Genomic DNA, 15,336 nt, shown 5'->3' with positions numbered 1-15,336 from the left:
GAGTTAAAACAACACCCACAAAAATAACAGCAATAACAACAAATTACAGAACCACGGAAAAACGGTCCACGGAGTAACCAATACATGGGTGACGAAAAGGAAACACAAAAGCCTCTGGGAAAAATTGTGGCACTATGAAATCCATGAGCCAGTGATTAATTTGATGAGAGAAAAGAAAGTATTTGGAATAAATAAAGCTGAAATAAAAAACATCAAAACATATGGGATGCAGCCAAAAATAAACAAACAAACAAAAAATTAATGTGGATTGGATTATTGAAGTTACACTTTCCAGCTGGCTCCCTTATATGAGAGAACATATGGTATTTGTTCTTTTGTGATTGACTCAGTTCACTGAGCATGGTGGTCTCTAGTTGGGACCACCTACTTGTAAATAGTATAATTTCATTATTCTTAATTAACTGAATAATATTTCATGGAGTAGATGTACCACATTTTCTTTAACCCTCTTCTTTGGATGTACATCTGGATCGTTTCCTTGTCTTTGCTGTCATATGTTGTACTGCTGCAAATATAGGATTACAGATCCCTTCTCATATGCAGATTTCGTTTCTATTGGGTATTTTCCTAGGAGTGGGATACCTGGGTCATATGGCAGATTTATTTGTAATTCTCCAAGCACTCTCCATACTGATTTCCACAGTGGTTGTACTAGCGTACACTCCCATGAGCAGTGAAGGAAGGTACATTTCTCCCCACATCCACACCAGCAGGTGTTGTTACTTGAGTTCTGAATGTAGGCCAGTTTTACTCGAGTTGGGTGGTACCTCAATGTGATTTTTCATTTGTATCTCTCTGATGGCTAGGGAGCCTGAGCATCTTTTCATAAGTCTTTTGAAAAATATCTGTTCATTTCCTTTGCCCATTTTTTGCAGGGCTTTTTTGTTTTGTTTCGTTTCGTTGTGTTTTGTTTTTTCTGTCCCTGGGTTTCTGAAGCTCTTTGTAAATCCTGGATATTAGTACCCTATCAGTTGTGTAGTGTGCAAATATTTTCTCCCATTTTGTTGGTTGCTTCTACACTTTGTTGATTGTTTCCTTTGCTGTACGGAAGCTTCTTGGTTTGATGCAGTTTCATTTGTTCATTTTTGCTTGGATTGTCTTTGCTTTTGGTATCTTTTCTAAGAAGTCTTTCCTGGTTCCTATATTTGAAGTGTGCTTCCTACGTTTTCTATTAATTATTTGACAGTTTGCCTTTATTTTTGGTAGTTGCTATTCCTTTTTCTTTCATGGGAACATCTTTGAGTATCATTTGTAGGGCAGGTTGAGAAGAGGTAAATTCTTGATGTTTTTCTTTATTGTGGAAAAACTTTATTTCATTTTCAAAGACAAAGGAGAGCTTTGCAGGATATTTTATTCTGGGCTGATTTTTTTTTTTCTTTTAAAATCTGGAATATGTCCCTCCATTCTCTTCTGGCCTTCAGTGTTTTCTCTGAGAGGTCGGTTGTGAGTTTGATTGGAGTTCCTGTATACGTCACTTGATTTTTTTCACATGCACATTTAAGGAGTTTTTCTTTTTGTTCAACTGAAGAGAGCTTGATTATCATGTGTCATGGTGAAGTTCATTCTTGATCAACTCTATTGGGAGTTCCGTAGCCCTCCTGTATATTGTTTTCCAACTCTTTCTCCAGATTAGAAAGTTTTCATTTATTATTTCATGGAATACACCTTTAATCCTAGCTTCTCTTCCTGTGCCTCCTGAAACCCCCATAACTCTTATGTTGGGCCTTTTAATCGTATCTTTTAATTTTTGAATACTTTTTTTTAGCTGGACCCAGCTTTGTTTCCAGCTTATTGTTTGTTTCTTCATGGTGACAGGAAATATCTTCCAATTCTGAAATTCTTTCTTCTGCCTCATGCATTCTATTTTTGAGACTCTCCACCATACTTTTAACTTGTTCTACTGTGCTTTTAGTTCCTGATACATCAGCCTTCATTTGATTCATTGCTGCTATTTCTTGTGTAACATATTCCTTAAATTCTTTGAACTCTTGTATGTGCTTCTCATTGCTGATCAGAAGCTTTATAATGCGTTTTCTAAATTCTGTGTCTCCCATTTTCTTGATGTCTTCCTCAGTTAACTCTGAGGGTGGGCAAGGCTTTTTTTGCTCCTTTGCTGGAGAATCTTCAGTAACATTCATAGTTTTTCTTCGACCTTTTGTTGTTGCCATTCTGGTTGGTGAATTCTCCTTTGTGCAGATTTCTAAGATGTATTACCTACAGGTCTACAAGTTGATTTTTATGTTCAATCAATGCCTTGCATTTGGAAAATACAAGTGTCCTGAATAATTGCTTTGTTGGCAGCACTGATCTTGTTGACACCTGCTGGCGGATAAGTCTGAGTACCTCCTGGAGTTATTCTGGGTGGAGATGGTAGAATGCCTTGATGGAGGTGTTTTTTCTGGAGAGCCATGACAGTGCTCTAGGGTGGAGGTGATTTTGCTTCCAGTTTAGCTCTTGAGCAACTGAGCTGTCCTCCCTTCAGTCTAACAGTGCTTGGTCCCATGGCACTGACATCTGACCATATGTACTGATTTAGCACATGTGCAGTTTACCACTGCTCTTCTTGCAGTTTATCAGTGATCAGAGCTCTTGCTTATCTGTGCAAGATGGCACGTGTAGGAGCACCAACAATGATCTGAGGCAATCGGCCGTCAGTTCCAGAGACCAAACAGGCACAGTACTATGCAATGCTGGTGCTGCTTTCTCTGCGGGCTCAGCTCAGTGCAATTAGCTAGAAACAAGCCCACTCTGGACCTTCACTTGAAATTCACACTCACTTCCCTGTTACACAAGATGGCACCAGGTAGAGCTGCTGGAGAATTGGGGCTGCTGGCTTTTAGCTCCAGGGACCACACAGACCCTGCAGGGAGTGAAGCAGGTGCTAGCCTCTGCATTAGTTTGGTTCCATGTGATCAGCCAGAAACGAGCCCTCTTTGGGCCGCTCCATCAACTCTGCACATGTCTCTCCACACAAGATGGCGCCCGGAGTTCCCTATTCATTCTTTGCCCTTGGCTGGCCCAAGCTACCCAGTGCAACTGACAGGTCTCGGTTGCACTAGCCTCCAGAGTTCTCCCCACTGACAACAGGCTCCACCTTGGCTGCCAGGAGAGCTGAACTGAGGCCATTGCTGGTTGTCTGGCCTTGCTGGAGCCTGGATCACTGCCAGAGTCTGGATTGCTGCTCCCCAATCGCTAGTAGTTGTTTCTGTCCACTGCAACACTGCTCTGCCACTGCTGCTTCCCTGTGTCCAGCAGATCTCCAGGTAGCCCCTGCTTATTGCCTGAACCCTCTTTTCCCTTGTAATCTGCTTCTGTGCTTCACCTTATCTAAAGATTCTCTCTCATATCAAACGTGTGTAACCTGTGCCATCATCTTGCCTTCCTTGGCAATTTTCTATGAAGAAAAAGCCTTAAACAGCTCCAAGGACTTAAGTCAGTGCACTTCAACAATCGTCCGTTTCTAGATATCAAGGATGGCATTACTCAACCTAGAAGTCTTTGGTTACCAAACATTATTTAGCTCTACAGGTTAAAGAAGTGAATTGCAGGTACATGAATTATATCTTGGTGCATCTTTTTCAAAATAAAAAATTTTAAAAAGATAAATAGGGATAACTTCACTTTCACACACACTTTCAAAACAGTATTCAGCAAAACCCACAATTTTCTTGGGGATGTGTTTATTCTTTGATACTATAAATATTGGTTGGTGTTTCCTTAAATTTTTACAAAGAAATTAAGCAATCTCGATATTTATACATAGATACTTCATTAGATTCTGCTTCCCCTCAGAATTCATGAGCTTGATGTGTTGATACTAGGAAGCAGTGTGACCTTGTAAAATAATCAGATGAGGCCAAGATAGGAGAGCTCTCCTGGAAGGGATTTGCACCCTTAAAAGGGGCTAAAGAAATCAAAGTTCTGATATCTACATGGAAGGACATGGTGAGGTTAAACACCTGTCTATGAGCCAGGAAGCAGACTTTCCCCAACACCAAAACTGCCAGTGCCCTATCATGAGGCTTCTAACTTCGAATCAAGAGACACATTTCTGCTGTTTATAAACAACTGGTCTTTGGTTTTTGTTACAGCCACCAGAATTTACCAAAATATGTAACTGATTTGTAACGACATCACAGAACGATGAATTGGTTTAGCATTTGGTATTTTGTATCACTGTCCATAAATGATGTATTGATATATTTGTTGTTACTGTGTGCTGGGATAGTATAAAATTTCATTTTAGTATAATGTGTTGGACTATTCAGTATGCTTATAAATTACTAAAATAACTTAGAATATAGTCGTATATTAATTTCAATATTTTGCATACTTCTATTCCACGTCAAGATAACTGGTTTGGATCATTCACACTCTCTTACCCCCAGGAGCACACAGAAAGGTAATAAAAAATCTTACCTGACACTATTGCTGTGGCACAGCAGGTAAAGCCATTGTGTGTGATGCTGGAATCTCTCGTGGGTGCTAGCTCAAGTATTAGATGCTCTACTGCTAGGGGGCAACAGAAGATAGGTGCAATGCTTAGGCCCCTGGCACTGGTGAAGCTCCAGGCTTCTGACCTTTGCCTGGCCCAGCCCTGGTTGCTGCAGCCTTTTGGGTGGTAAAAGGCTGTTTCTCCCACCAAAGCCATGGAAAATCAAGCAGTGATCAATGAATCATTGGGCAGATATTTTAGAAAAATACTTGGTGAGGGCCCGACGCGGTGGCGCAGTGGTTAAGGTCCTCGCCTTGCACTCCTGGGATCCCATATGGGCGCCGGTTCTAATCCCGGCAGCCCCGCTTCCCTTCTAGCTCCCTGCCTGTGGCCCGGGAAAGCAGTCGAGGACGGCCCAAAGCTTTGGGACCCTGCACCCGCGTGGGAGACCTGGAAGAGGCTCCTGGCTTCGGATCGGCATAGGATCGGCTCTTGTGCTCACTTGGGGAGTGAATCATCAGACGGAGGATCTTCCTCTCTGTCTCTCCTCTCTGTATATCTGCCTTTCCAATAAATAAACAATAAAAAACAAAAAAAAAAATAAAGAAAAATACTTGGTGACCCAAATTACAAAGATAATCTTAATCTCTTTTCCCTCGTTACTACTGCAATAACAAAATAATATCCCTGCTCATTAGGCCCTGAGAGGCACTCTAACTTCTGTGCCCACCTGAATATAGTTGTTCCCTCAGTGGGTGCAATGAATGGGTTTATGGCTCCTTATCCTTCTTCAATGAAGGGGAGATGCCCCACATTGGTGGTTCCTTTGGAGGGCACTCTCTTTTCCACTCTCTTCCCAGCAGTAATAAAGTGATGCAGGAGGCACAAATGAGCATGACAAATAATAGCACAGCACAGGCTAAATAGGCATTTGAATCATAGCCCACAAAACTGAGCCAAGTATCTAACCTAAAGAACATGAGTACTTGATAAAATGTAATATCAATTAGAAACCAAAGTAATAAAACATAACACTAGCAATGGAGATTTGGCACAGGGTTGCAGACCCTGCTTGAAAAGCCTGAAACCCAGATGGAAGCACCTGTGATTGAGTCCTGCCTCTACTTCCAGTTCCAGATTCCTGCTAATACACACTGCAGGGGGCAGCAGGTGATGCTACATGCTTTTGGATCCCTGCCACCCATATGGGAGATTTGGATTGAAATACGGGCTACTATTTTAGGAGTGGCCCAATCCCAACTGTTTTAAATATTGGAGAGTCAATCTATAGATAAAACACTTCATTCTATCAATTTCTGTCTCTACTTCACAAACATGAGTTATCCTAATTTGTTTAGATGAGAAACACAATTAAAATTCTAAACACTAAACTAGTACAGACTTGGGATTATTAAGCGTGGAACGTAAAACAAATGTCATAAAAATGCATGGAGAATGATGAGCACTTACTAGCCAAATTACATAATAGAAATTCTGAATAAAGAGAAAAAGGAAAAGAGGATAAATGAAAAATTTGAGCTTAAATTTACGCTGACTTACTCTGTTAAACAAAACTAATAATAGGATGAAAATGACCTAGAAATTAATGAACTAGATATGAGACCAATAGAGAGTCTGATCAATAGGATAAAATAGATTAATACATAAAAAAATTCAAGGATTGTGTATTCTTATGAAAAGATATAATACTAATATAATCAACATCAGCAAAAAAGAAGAAACTATAACATGGGAATGAATAATGATTTGAATGAGTAATGGCCAAAAATTTCTTGCATTTGTCAAAAAAGATAGACCTACAGATTTGAAGAGTTCAAAGTCAACAAAACGGAATAAATCCCCAAAAGTCCACAGCCAGAGCTATTAAATCCAGACTCCTGGAAATTAAAACAAAAGAAGAACATTTGAGAGTTATCAGAAAAATATAAAAGACATTTACCTAAAGAGGAAGAGCCAAGAGCTTGGTTTTTCAAAAGCCACAGGGACCAGTAGGAAGTGGCACCCCAAAATTCTGTAACTAGGAAAAATATCCTTTGGGAAGAACAGTAACAAGTAACATGCTCAGGAAAGGAAAAAAATTTGTCATCAAGAAATTGACTCAAAAAGGATGTTGGAAGGAATTTTCTTAGAAATACGAGAATGAATAGAAGTTTGATAGAAATGGAGAAAGAGAAAAGCAGAGAAATGATTTCACTAAATGATAAAAAAGTCTTTGGAGATTTGAATATTGTATTTGAACTGAAAAGCAAAATTTATGAAGAGGTTTCATCATACCTAAAAGAAATATTTTTTTAAAAATTATGAGGTACCAATCTAACGCCAGTAAGATTGGCCCACATTAAAAAAAAAAACAAAAACAAAAAACAAACAAAAAAAAAAACACCAATAATACATGTTGGCGAGGATGTGGGGAAAAGGGAACCCTACTCCACTGCTGGTGGGGCTGCACACTGGTACAGCCTCTATGGAAATCAGTATGGAGAACACTCAAACAACTCAAAATCTGCATACCATATGATCCAGCAATAGCACTCCTAGGAATATATCCAAAACACCTGTTTCACGACAAACCAACATGCACCCCTTTGTTCATAGCAGCACAATCAGTAATTGCAAAAACATGGAAGCAACCGAAATGCCCATCAACAGAAGACTGGATAAGAAAGCTATGGTTCATCTACTCCATGGAATACTACTCAGCTATTAAAAAAAAAACGAAATGCAGCTCTTTGTGGCCAAATGGGCCCAGCTGGAAACCATCATGCTAAGGGAAATGAGGGAATCCCAAAAGGTTAGATATCACGTGTTTGCCTTAATTTAAGCATTTAAGATGAAATGATGTCAATATGAAAAATAGTACCTGTAAAATGTAATTTTTTTTAAATTTTATTTTATTTTATTTTTAACATATGTGTTAATCAATACTATGTCCACTAATTCCACAGTGTTGTGGATTGTTGTTGATGTTATGTTGGGGCTTTTGATTGGTCGGAATGACACACTGCTGGCTCTACCTTCAGACCAGAGATGGTCTCCACAAGAAGCCGTTGAACTTATCTGGACAATAAGATGCTGGACCCTATGCTTGGTATATGCTTGCAATGAAAGAACCCCAACTGAACTTGAACTGTGGCAATGCAGCAAGGTGGAGGAATCCACCATGGGAGAAGGGGTGGGTAAAAGGTGGGGGGAATCCCAGTACCTACAACTGTGTCACATAATGCAATGTAATAAAAAAAAGAAAGAAAAGAACAAGAATATGATTTAAAGTTTTTTAAAAAAAATTGTATCAGAAACTGATGTGTATAAGAGGACTGAATGGAAGTGGAGTTCCTGCGTTCCAGTTTACATGAAAAGAGTTGATATTTAAGGCAGTGATAAGACACACAGTGTATTTTAATACCAAGCAAAATTATTAGAAAAAAATATACAAAGAGATATCCTAAAAATCCACAAAGATCTGTCAAAATCAAACCCAAACAAATGCTCAGGAAATGTGTTGGGGGACAAGAAAAGAGATAAAATACACAGTAAATAGAAATTAGAACAAAAAGTGAGAAATGTAATAAAAAATAAGCAGATGATATAACAATAAGAAGGGCAAATCCCAATTGTATCAAGCACAAATTGCTTACTTATAAAAATTAAAATGCAAAAGTAATTTGAATGTGTTAACCAAAATTAAAAATGTATATGTTCCTTATCAGAATAGTTTCACAGGTATACAATTTAGAAGAATTAAAATGAACAGAAAATGTATGCATAAAGATCCTATTTTACAGCATAGTTCGTTTCAGTAAAATACTGGTCATAACTCAAATATTCATCAACACAAAACTAGTAAAATATATAATTCTTTACATATATATCTTATAATACAGCACAAAGTAGATCAATAGTATTAGCCTGTTAATGACCACAGTTAAAGAATAGTTTATAGAATGATAATATTTGATCCTATTGCTATGAATGGTATGAATTCTGGGAAGTTTTCATTGTATGTAAGAATAAATGACAGTTTAGGGTGACACATATGAATTATCAACACTATGATCGTTTGAATAAGGAGGATCATAGAGAACTTCCATTTCCTAGATTTCATATTTTGAGAGTACTTGAATTTGCTTCACTAAAATAAAAGCATGTACACTATTAACAGTGACACAACAAAAAGGCATTTCTATATGGGAAGAGAGTAATTCAGTCGATGTTTGTCATAGTTCATGTCTTGAAAATATTGTTCTTCACATTTAATAAACAAAAGTATGACCCAGAATTTCAAGTTCAACCCTCAGAGATGACCATGTAGGCTATATCAGTGCAAGGTTCTGAATCTTAAGGCATTTCACCATTGAACAAACTCTTAGTCCTATAATATTATTGTGCTAACAAAGTATCAGTGAGAAATAAAAACCTGTGTATTTGAATGGCAGAGTGATGGCAAGGAGAGGAATGGGACTAGGCCAGGCTGAAACGAGGAACCAGGGACCGCATGTGAGTCTCCTCTATGAGTGGCAGCAAAATGGAGGAGAAACAGAGTGGAACTCCAGTCTCACACAGAGTGGGGGCCTCTCAAGTGGCAGCTTGACTTGATGAGCGACAACACCCACTCCTATTTAAATAAATATATTGATGGCAACTAAGGAGAATTACCACTCCCAGAGTGAATACTCTCCCTTTAGGAAGACAAATGAAAGCACACAGCTGTTTAGGCGAAGGGTTCCCAGAGCAATCCACTTCTCAAGCGGAAAGCGGATAGCTGGCTTGCTTCTTTTAGGGAGTTCATGGATTGCTGACGTTGGAAAGCACCTGATGGGATTCTGTTTCCTGGATTCAGTATTATTACTGCCAGAGGAAAGGGGAGTGAAAAATGTTCTCCCTTTTATGATCCTGTTCTCAAAGCTACTGAATATATTTTTATCTGGCTAATGTGAAAGGATCTTGGGATTTACTTGGAATCTAAACCGCAAAAAAAAAAAGGGAATACTATTATAGAGAGAAATCATAACACGTTGATATGAAAACCAGAATTTTGCATGGCATACAGGCAAACTATGGGAGGTTGATTTGCCTTAAAGAAATAACACAGAAAATTCTTCAATGGAGGACATGAGATGGGAAGCAGAATTTTGTAAGAGCGTAGGAAGGAAAATCAATCTCCAATGAGAAAAAGATTAAAAGGCATAAAAAAAAAATGAAGAGTAAAACCAGCAAAGAAACTGCAGGTGTCCAGGATACAAAACAGGAAACAAATAGGTGGAGGGCGAAAGACGTCTCACAATGAGTCAGCAATAGCAAGACACAAATCACATTTTAACAACATGCTTACTACATAAACATTTTCAGGGAAATTCGAAGGAAAGAACCATCAAGAATTAAGCTGGGAGTTTTGAAAAGAAGAAGAAAAGAAAAAAAAAAGACACATTTTATCTAATTAGAATATTTTTTCCTATTTCTTTAGTGATGCTGATATGTACACAGGAATACACTGGGCCTCATGGATGGGATGGGACATGATGAATGGTAGAAATTTGTGCTCCAAGCCCCGCCCTCCAAAAAAAAAAAACAAACAAAAAGACTTCTAGCTGGTAGAAAACCAAGCATCCAATTCGCTATCACACACATACTAAAACAATTCATGTGCAAACATTTGTGTCTCAGCAGCCGGGCAGCATTTCACATAACACAAGCCACTCCTTGGATGGCACCAGTGGAGAGACCGCACTCCGAGAGCTCTCCCCTTTAGGGAGGGAGACCAGGCAAGCTGGCTCACTGAGTGGCTGGATTCAAGTGAGATTCCAAAGTGGGTTAGACATTTTAAACATATACTAAACAGTACTTAATAGTCCAACACATTATACTTCAATAAAATTTTAAACATTTTTTTTCTTTTCTGAATCAAGTAGTTTTTCAAGTGAAGAATCAGTAGAATTAACTAGAAATTAATTTTCGTTCGTATCAATGAATGCTTAACACCTGTCCAGAAGAAAATTCCAAAAGGGCAAAATGCTGCAATGTTTCAAAATACTTAGAAATACTTTCAGACTGTCTCTCGCCACAAATTGAGGCAAAGATAGAAGGATGTGAGACAAGAATCAGGAATTCTACCACCTACCTGTCCTATGCTGACTGTCTTTCTGTAACCCTAAATGCTATCCACAAAGTTTTCTCTTAATGTCACAGCAGCCTGGAGATGTCTGTTCATACGTGAAAAACTCTAAACTTCTGTCTGAAAAACATGCCAGGCTGATAATTAAAGAAAGAAAAAGAAATTTAAGAATTTACTTTCTTTTCAAACAAAGTTTCAAGGTGTGTTGTGTTACCATGAATATTTGTTGATTGGAAGGGCAGAGATCAGAGAGAGAAAAGTCAGACAGGAAACTTTTTGCCAAATGTCCACAACGAACATGGCAAGACAAGCAGAAGCCGGGAACTGCAAACTCCATCCAGCCCTTCACTTTGGTGACAGGGACCCAAGTACTTGACAATTCAACTTCTGCCTTTCATAATGTGCATTATCAGGAAGCTGTAATAGGGAATCAGATCACTTCTTCCTCCCAGATAACATGAGGGCCTGATGGGGAAAAACCTTATTTAAGCCATAGTGCTGGTTATATAACGAAAATCACCAGTTTGAAAGAACCATGGGATGGCTGTTGTAAGAGCAACTATGGACCATTTGTCATGAAGTACATGTAGGACAGCTCCCCCTACTTGTTACCCATTTGAGTTATTGATATCCTTTATAAACTGTTTTACCTTATATTAGTTCAGTGAAGAACATTTGAGACAAATATGCTTCAGCATGAATGACACATGGATTCCCGTGCATATGAACTTGAGCCTACTTACCATCCAGTGAAGTTTCACAACATACTTTCCATAGCTGTTAAACAAGGGCATGTGGCCCTTCACAGCCTTGCACAGAGAGTATATGTGCTCCCAGGGCTTCCACAGGAGAAGAGGAGGTTCTCCTGCATTCCCTTTAAAGTAATTGCTCAAAATCCCGCCATTGAAAATCTTCCACACTGCGTAGATTTCACTGATAATCCATCTCATCAGCTAGAAACAAAACCCGACAGAGGTAGATACTGTAACAAAGGTGGAGATACTGCAAAAAGAAAAGTCTAATTCCCAGGGTAATATGCTATTGAACATGTAACATATTCTAAATTCCAACTTCAGTTCAACAGAATGAAGTCATAGGTCTTGTTTTATCTTTAACGTATTTTCATTAAATAAAAATAATAATAATAAACTAAGATGTTTAATATTAAATGCACCCATGTCTAAGAAGACCGTTTATCAGCATAACCTTTTAGTGATTTAACAGTCACTTCTACTTCTACTTAACATTGACTTTATATCAGATGCGAGAGAAGGACCGAGCTACTTACAAAGTGTTTTTTATTTCTAAGAGTGCTGAAGTTTTTTTTTTTTATAAATCAGTAAGCTACTCTTCTGTGAAGGTTGAGAAGAAAATGACTTCTTTTACATCAATAAGACTAATTAGAGAGTGATGATATATGAGGTAATTATAAACATGTAAATAGAATGCAAATCATGCATTTCCCACATTGATCTTTAATTGCTGAAATGGTGTAGGTACAACTCATTGAATTTTTGTTTGTTTTGTTTGTTTTTTAAATAGGCATCAAGGCCCAGTGACAAGGTGATTTAGAGTGGAAGGAGAGATGAAGACTCAAATACTCCATTAGATTGCTCACAAGGTCTGGCTTTGAGCAAGTCATTTCCTACGTGGATTCTAGTTAAAAGGTTGTGTTTTGGGCTTTGAGGACTAACTATGATTTGGGGGAAGTTTTGAGGACACAGTGCTCAACAGAGGCAGTATCGCCTCCGTATTAATACATATTCTGAAATGCTTATATCATGTCTAGCTGCCTGTTTAGAAGGAAATGAAATCTTAGAGGTGGACATTATAATGTTTCCTTTTCTTAAATCAGTAAAGAAATTCTTAATGTTTGTTTTTTTTTAAATAAAGCAGATATATCCCTGTGCAGATTGAAATTTTGAACAATTGAAGTATTTTATGCTTTGCTTACACTGAAAAAATGAAAATTTAAAGGGTATGTATGCTTAGGATTCAGAAAACAGGTAAAACAAACTGTAAGAAATCTGTACAATTATTATAAACTACTAAACAATAAAATAATTGTTATCAGAACAAAGTTTAAATGTAAGACAATTTAGAGATTGATTTTATGTGGCTCATATAACCAGGTTGAAAAATGTTTTGGTTTCAATATTGATCAAGACACTAAAGATAAGAAAGACAATTTATTTGAATTAATCATGATTATGCCACGGTCCTGACTCAGTCATAGGAGAAAATAATCAAGAAGTCCTAGTTAACTTAGGATGGTGAAACACATCTGCTTGTGTTATACAAAGTTCAGCATGAGGAGATAGAGGGCAGAAGTAAGGTGAGTTGTCACACGAAGTAGCACAGTTTTGCTGGAACCTTTCTTGTTTGCAATCAGTGTGGCCAGCAGGTGATTTTCTCAGCATTCTCATGTCAGCCAACATTGCAACCCTATTCGTGGACATGGTGTGGGTCAAAGTGGGTAGCAACTTCATGTCCATTGATAGACTCATGAATTCAAAGGGAAAAAAAAGTCTAAGGTGTGAGATCGAAGTAAGCTGTGATCACAGGTGGAGTTCGTGGGGACAGCAGCAATGCTATTATGAATGTCTTACATTTAAACAGATTTTTAATCATCAGCAGCAACTCACAACAGCTAGAGAAACGGTTGCTGCAATATGAAAGTGAGCAAGGGTGAAGTGGCATTGGCTTGCTGCGACTTCCTTAGTCAGGTCTGCAAGACTTTCGGCAAGGAGACTTATATAGTTCCTTACATACCTCGCTGCAGAGTAAATGTTCATTTGGTGTAAACAAGTCAAACATGATTTCATTTTTTACAACGACTGGAGTCTAAAAGAAAAAAAACAAACAACAAACAAACTGCATGCATAGGTTACTCCGTGATAAAAGGAAGCATAGCTTAATGAGATACAGTTACATATGTTGGAAATAAACTAAACCTATTTCATCTGTCATTGTAAAAGGATGAAAAAACAAAAAACAAAGCAAAATGTGCCTTAAGGAAATCCTTAGAGTTTTAGATGATCATAATGTAATTCTATTCAAATACAGTTTTTAAGGGCAAGCATTGTGGCATAGCTGGTAAAAGCTGCTGTCTGCAATGCTCCTATCTCATATGGTCACCGGTTCGAGTCTTGGATGTTCTACTCCCAATCCAGCCTTCTGCTGATGGGTTAGGAAAGACTTCAGAAGAGGCCTCATGTGCCTGGACCCATGTCACCCCTCTACGAGAACCAGAGGAAGCTACCTGCTCTTGGCTTGGGCCTGGCCCAGCCTTGGCCTTTGTTGTCATCTAGGTAGCAAACCAGAAGATGGAAGATTCTCCCTCTCTCTCTCACACTGGATGTCTCATCAAAATAAATTAATAAATCTTTAAAGGTGAAATACAGTTGCTAATGTAAAAATATTATATATGCATATATAAAAATGCAGATAAAGTTAGCATCGATCCAAATACAACCTCAGAAATTACAAGTGATGTGAAATGTAAATTAACCACAAAAGTTAAACCTAAAGCTTAGTTAATATATGATAGTAGCTGCAAAAAAAAGTCTTCATTTTGGTTGAAAAAGATTAGTTGTAACAGCTTTTAAAAATCTTTCCCAATTTAAAATTCTGTCCCTAAAATTCCTGTTTCAAAATTAATTTGTTAGTCACTACTTAATTGTAAACTAGAACATAAAGATAATAGGGAAAATATAAGTTGTACATATTTAATAAGCTGTAATCCCCATCAAGTTTATATATTTGTCATAAAGGTCAGTATGTTAGTGGATTTGATTAGATGTTTAAATTTTTATGGAAGACAATCCTCAATTATGTGTGCAAGCAGCACCGTGAAAGTTCAATAAAAAACCATGTTATATTTGAGGAACATTTCCCTAAAACTACCTAGAAGGCCTGAGTTTATTTTCCTCATCATAAATTGTAAAGGAAGCATTTTGTGGTTTTCCTAATTATGAGAAGATATTTACAAAATGCTCAAACTTTTTATAAATGTCATCGGGGCAGTAAAAGTTAGATATTGGATGCTGGACGTTTGGGACATTAGACTTCTCACATGCTAATGGATAAAATGTAGGAGGGAACTGAGTTGATCAAAGATGAAGAATCCTGAGGCAGATATCTTTAGGAGGACATTCGAGCATCTGTATTTTCCACATTTGTATCTGGAGCAGAATAAATCCTCAGACATTATAGACCTGTTAAATATAACCAGTGGTTAAGGGTCTCACCCAAGATGTCTAGTTCTCAGGAAAAAAAAAAAAAACTATAGATCCAGTTGAGGTCTATGTGTACAAAAGATATTAGCTCACTTTTGGCACAACCCAGTAGACTCTCATATATTAACTCTGGAATCTTAAAGTCTTTATCCTAGTTTCTGTTTAAAAATATGTTTTTTTTTTTTTTATTTTTGAATGTTACTCAGGACTCTGGGGTATGTTACAGGTCGATTGTGTTTCTGCGGCTGCAATTATTTTTGGCTCATGAAATGAATGTTTTGAGTTAGGACCATGGATTTCACATGTCAATAAAATTATCATCTATTTATCAATCGACCAATTAATTGATCTAGTTCCAGGATTAGTGAGAGATGCAATAGAATAGAATAAATTTCTCATGGGAAAGTTACGATTGAATTGAGAATATTTGTTTCAAATTTTTGTGTCTTTATTTAATGATTCTCAAGGTAAAGTGTGCGTATCTCTATAAACCTAGACGTTAAAATACAAAC

At 37.6% G+C, this 15,336-nt stretch overlaps 1 protein-coding gene across 1 annotated transcript in view; it reads right to left on the bottom strand.

Annotated features, from left to right (window-relative positions):
- ADGB (androglobin) overlaps positions 1-15,336 on the bottom strand; it is a 177,325-nt gene that overhangs the window by 116,653 nt on the left and 45,336 nt on the right. Inside the window, exons 4-5 of the mRNA XM_040965667.1 lie at positions 13,359-13,430; positions 11,330-11,539 (exon numbers count right to left, since the gene is read on the bottom strand). Of these exons, the coding sequence (XP_040821601.1) occupies positions 11,330-11,539; positions 13,359-13,430 (282 nt within the window). The remainder of the gene's footprint in view (positions 1-11,329; positions 11,540-13,358; positions 13,431-15,336) is intronic.

This window comes from Ochotona curzoniae, unplaced genomic scaffold (assembly GCF_017591425.1).
Source record: "Ochotona curzoniae isolate NIBS_2020 unplaced genomic scaffold, NIBS_Ocur_1.0 scaffold_3890, whole genome shotgun sequence".
Classification (NCBI taxonomy): Eukaryota; Metazoa; Chordata; class Mammalia; order Lagomorpha; family Ochotonidae; genus Ochotona; species Ochotona curzoniae.
This window is presented reverse-complemented; position numbering and strand designations above follow the sequence as displayed.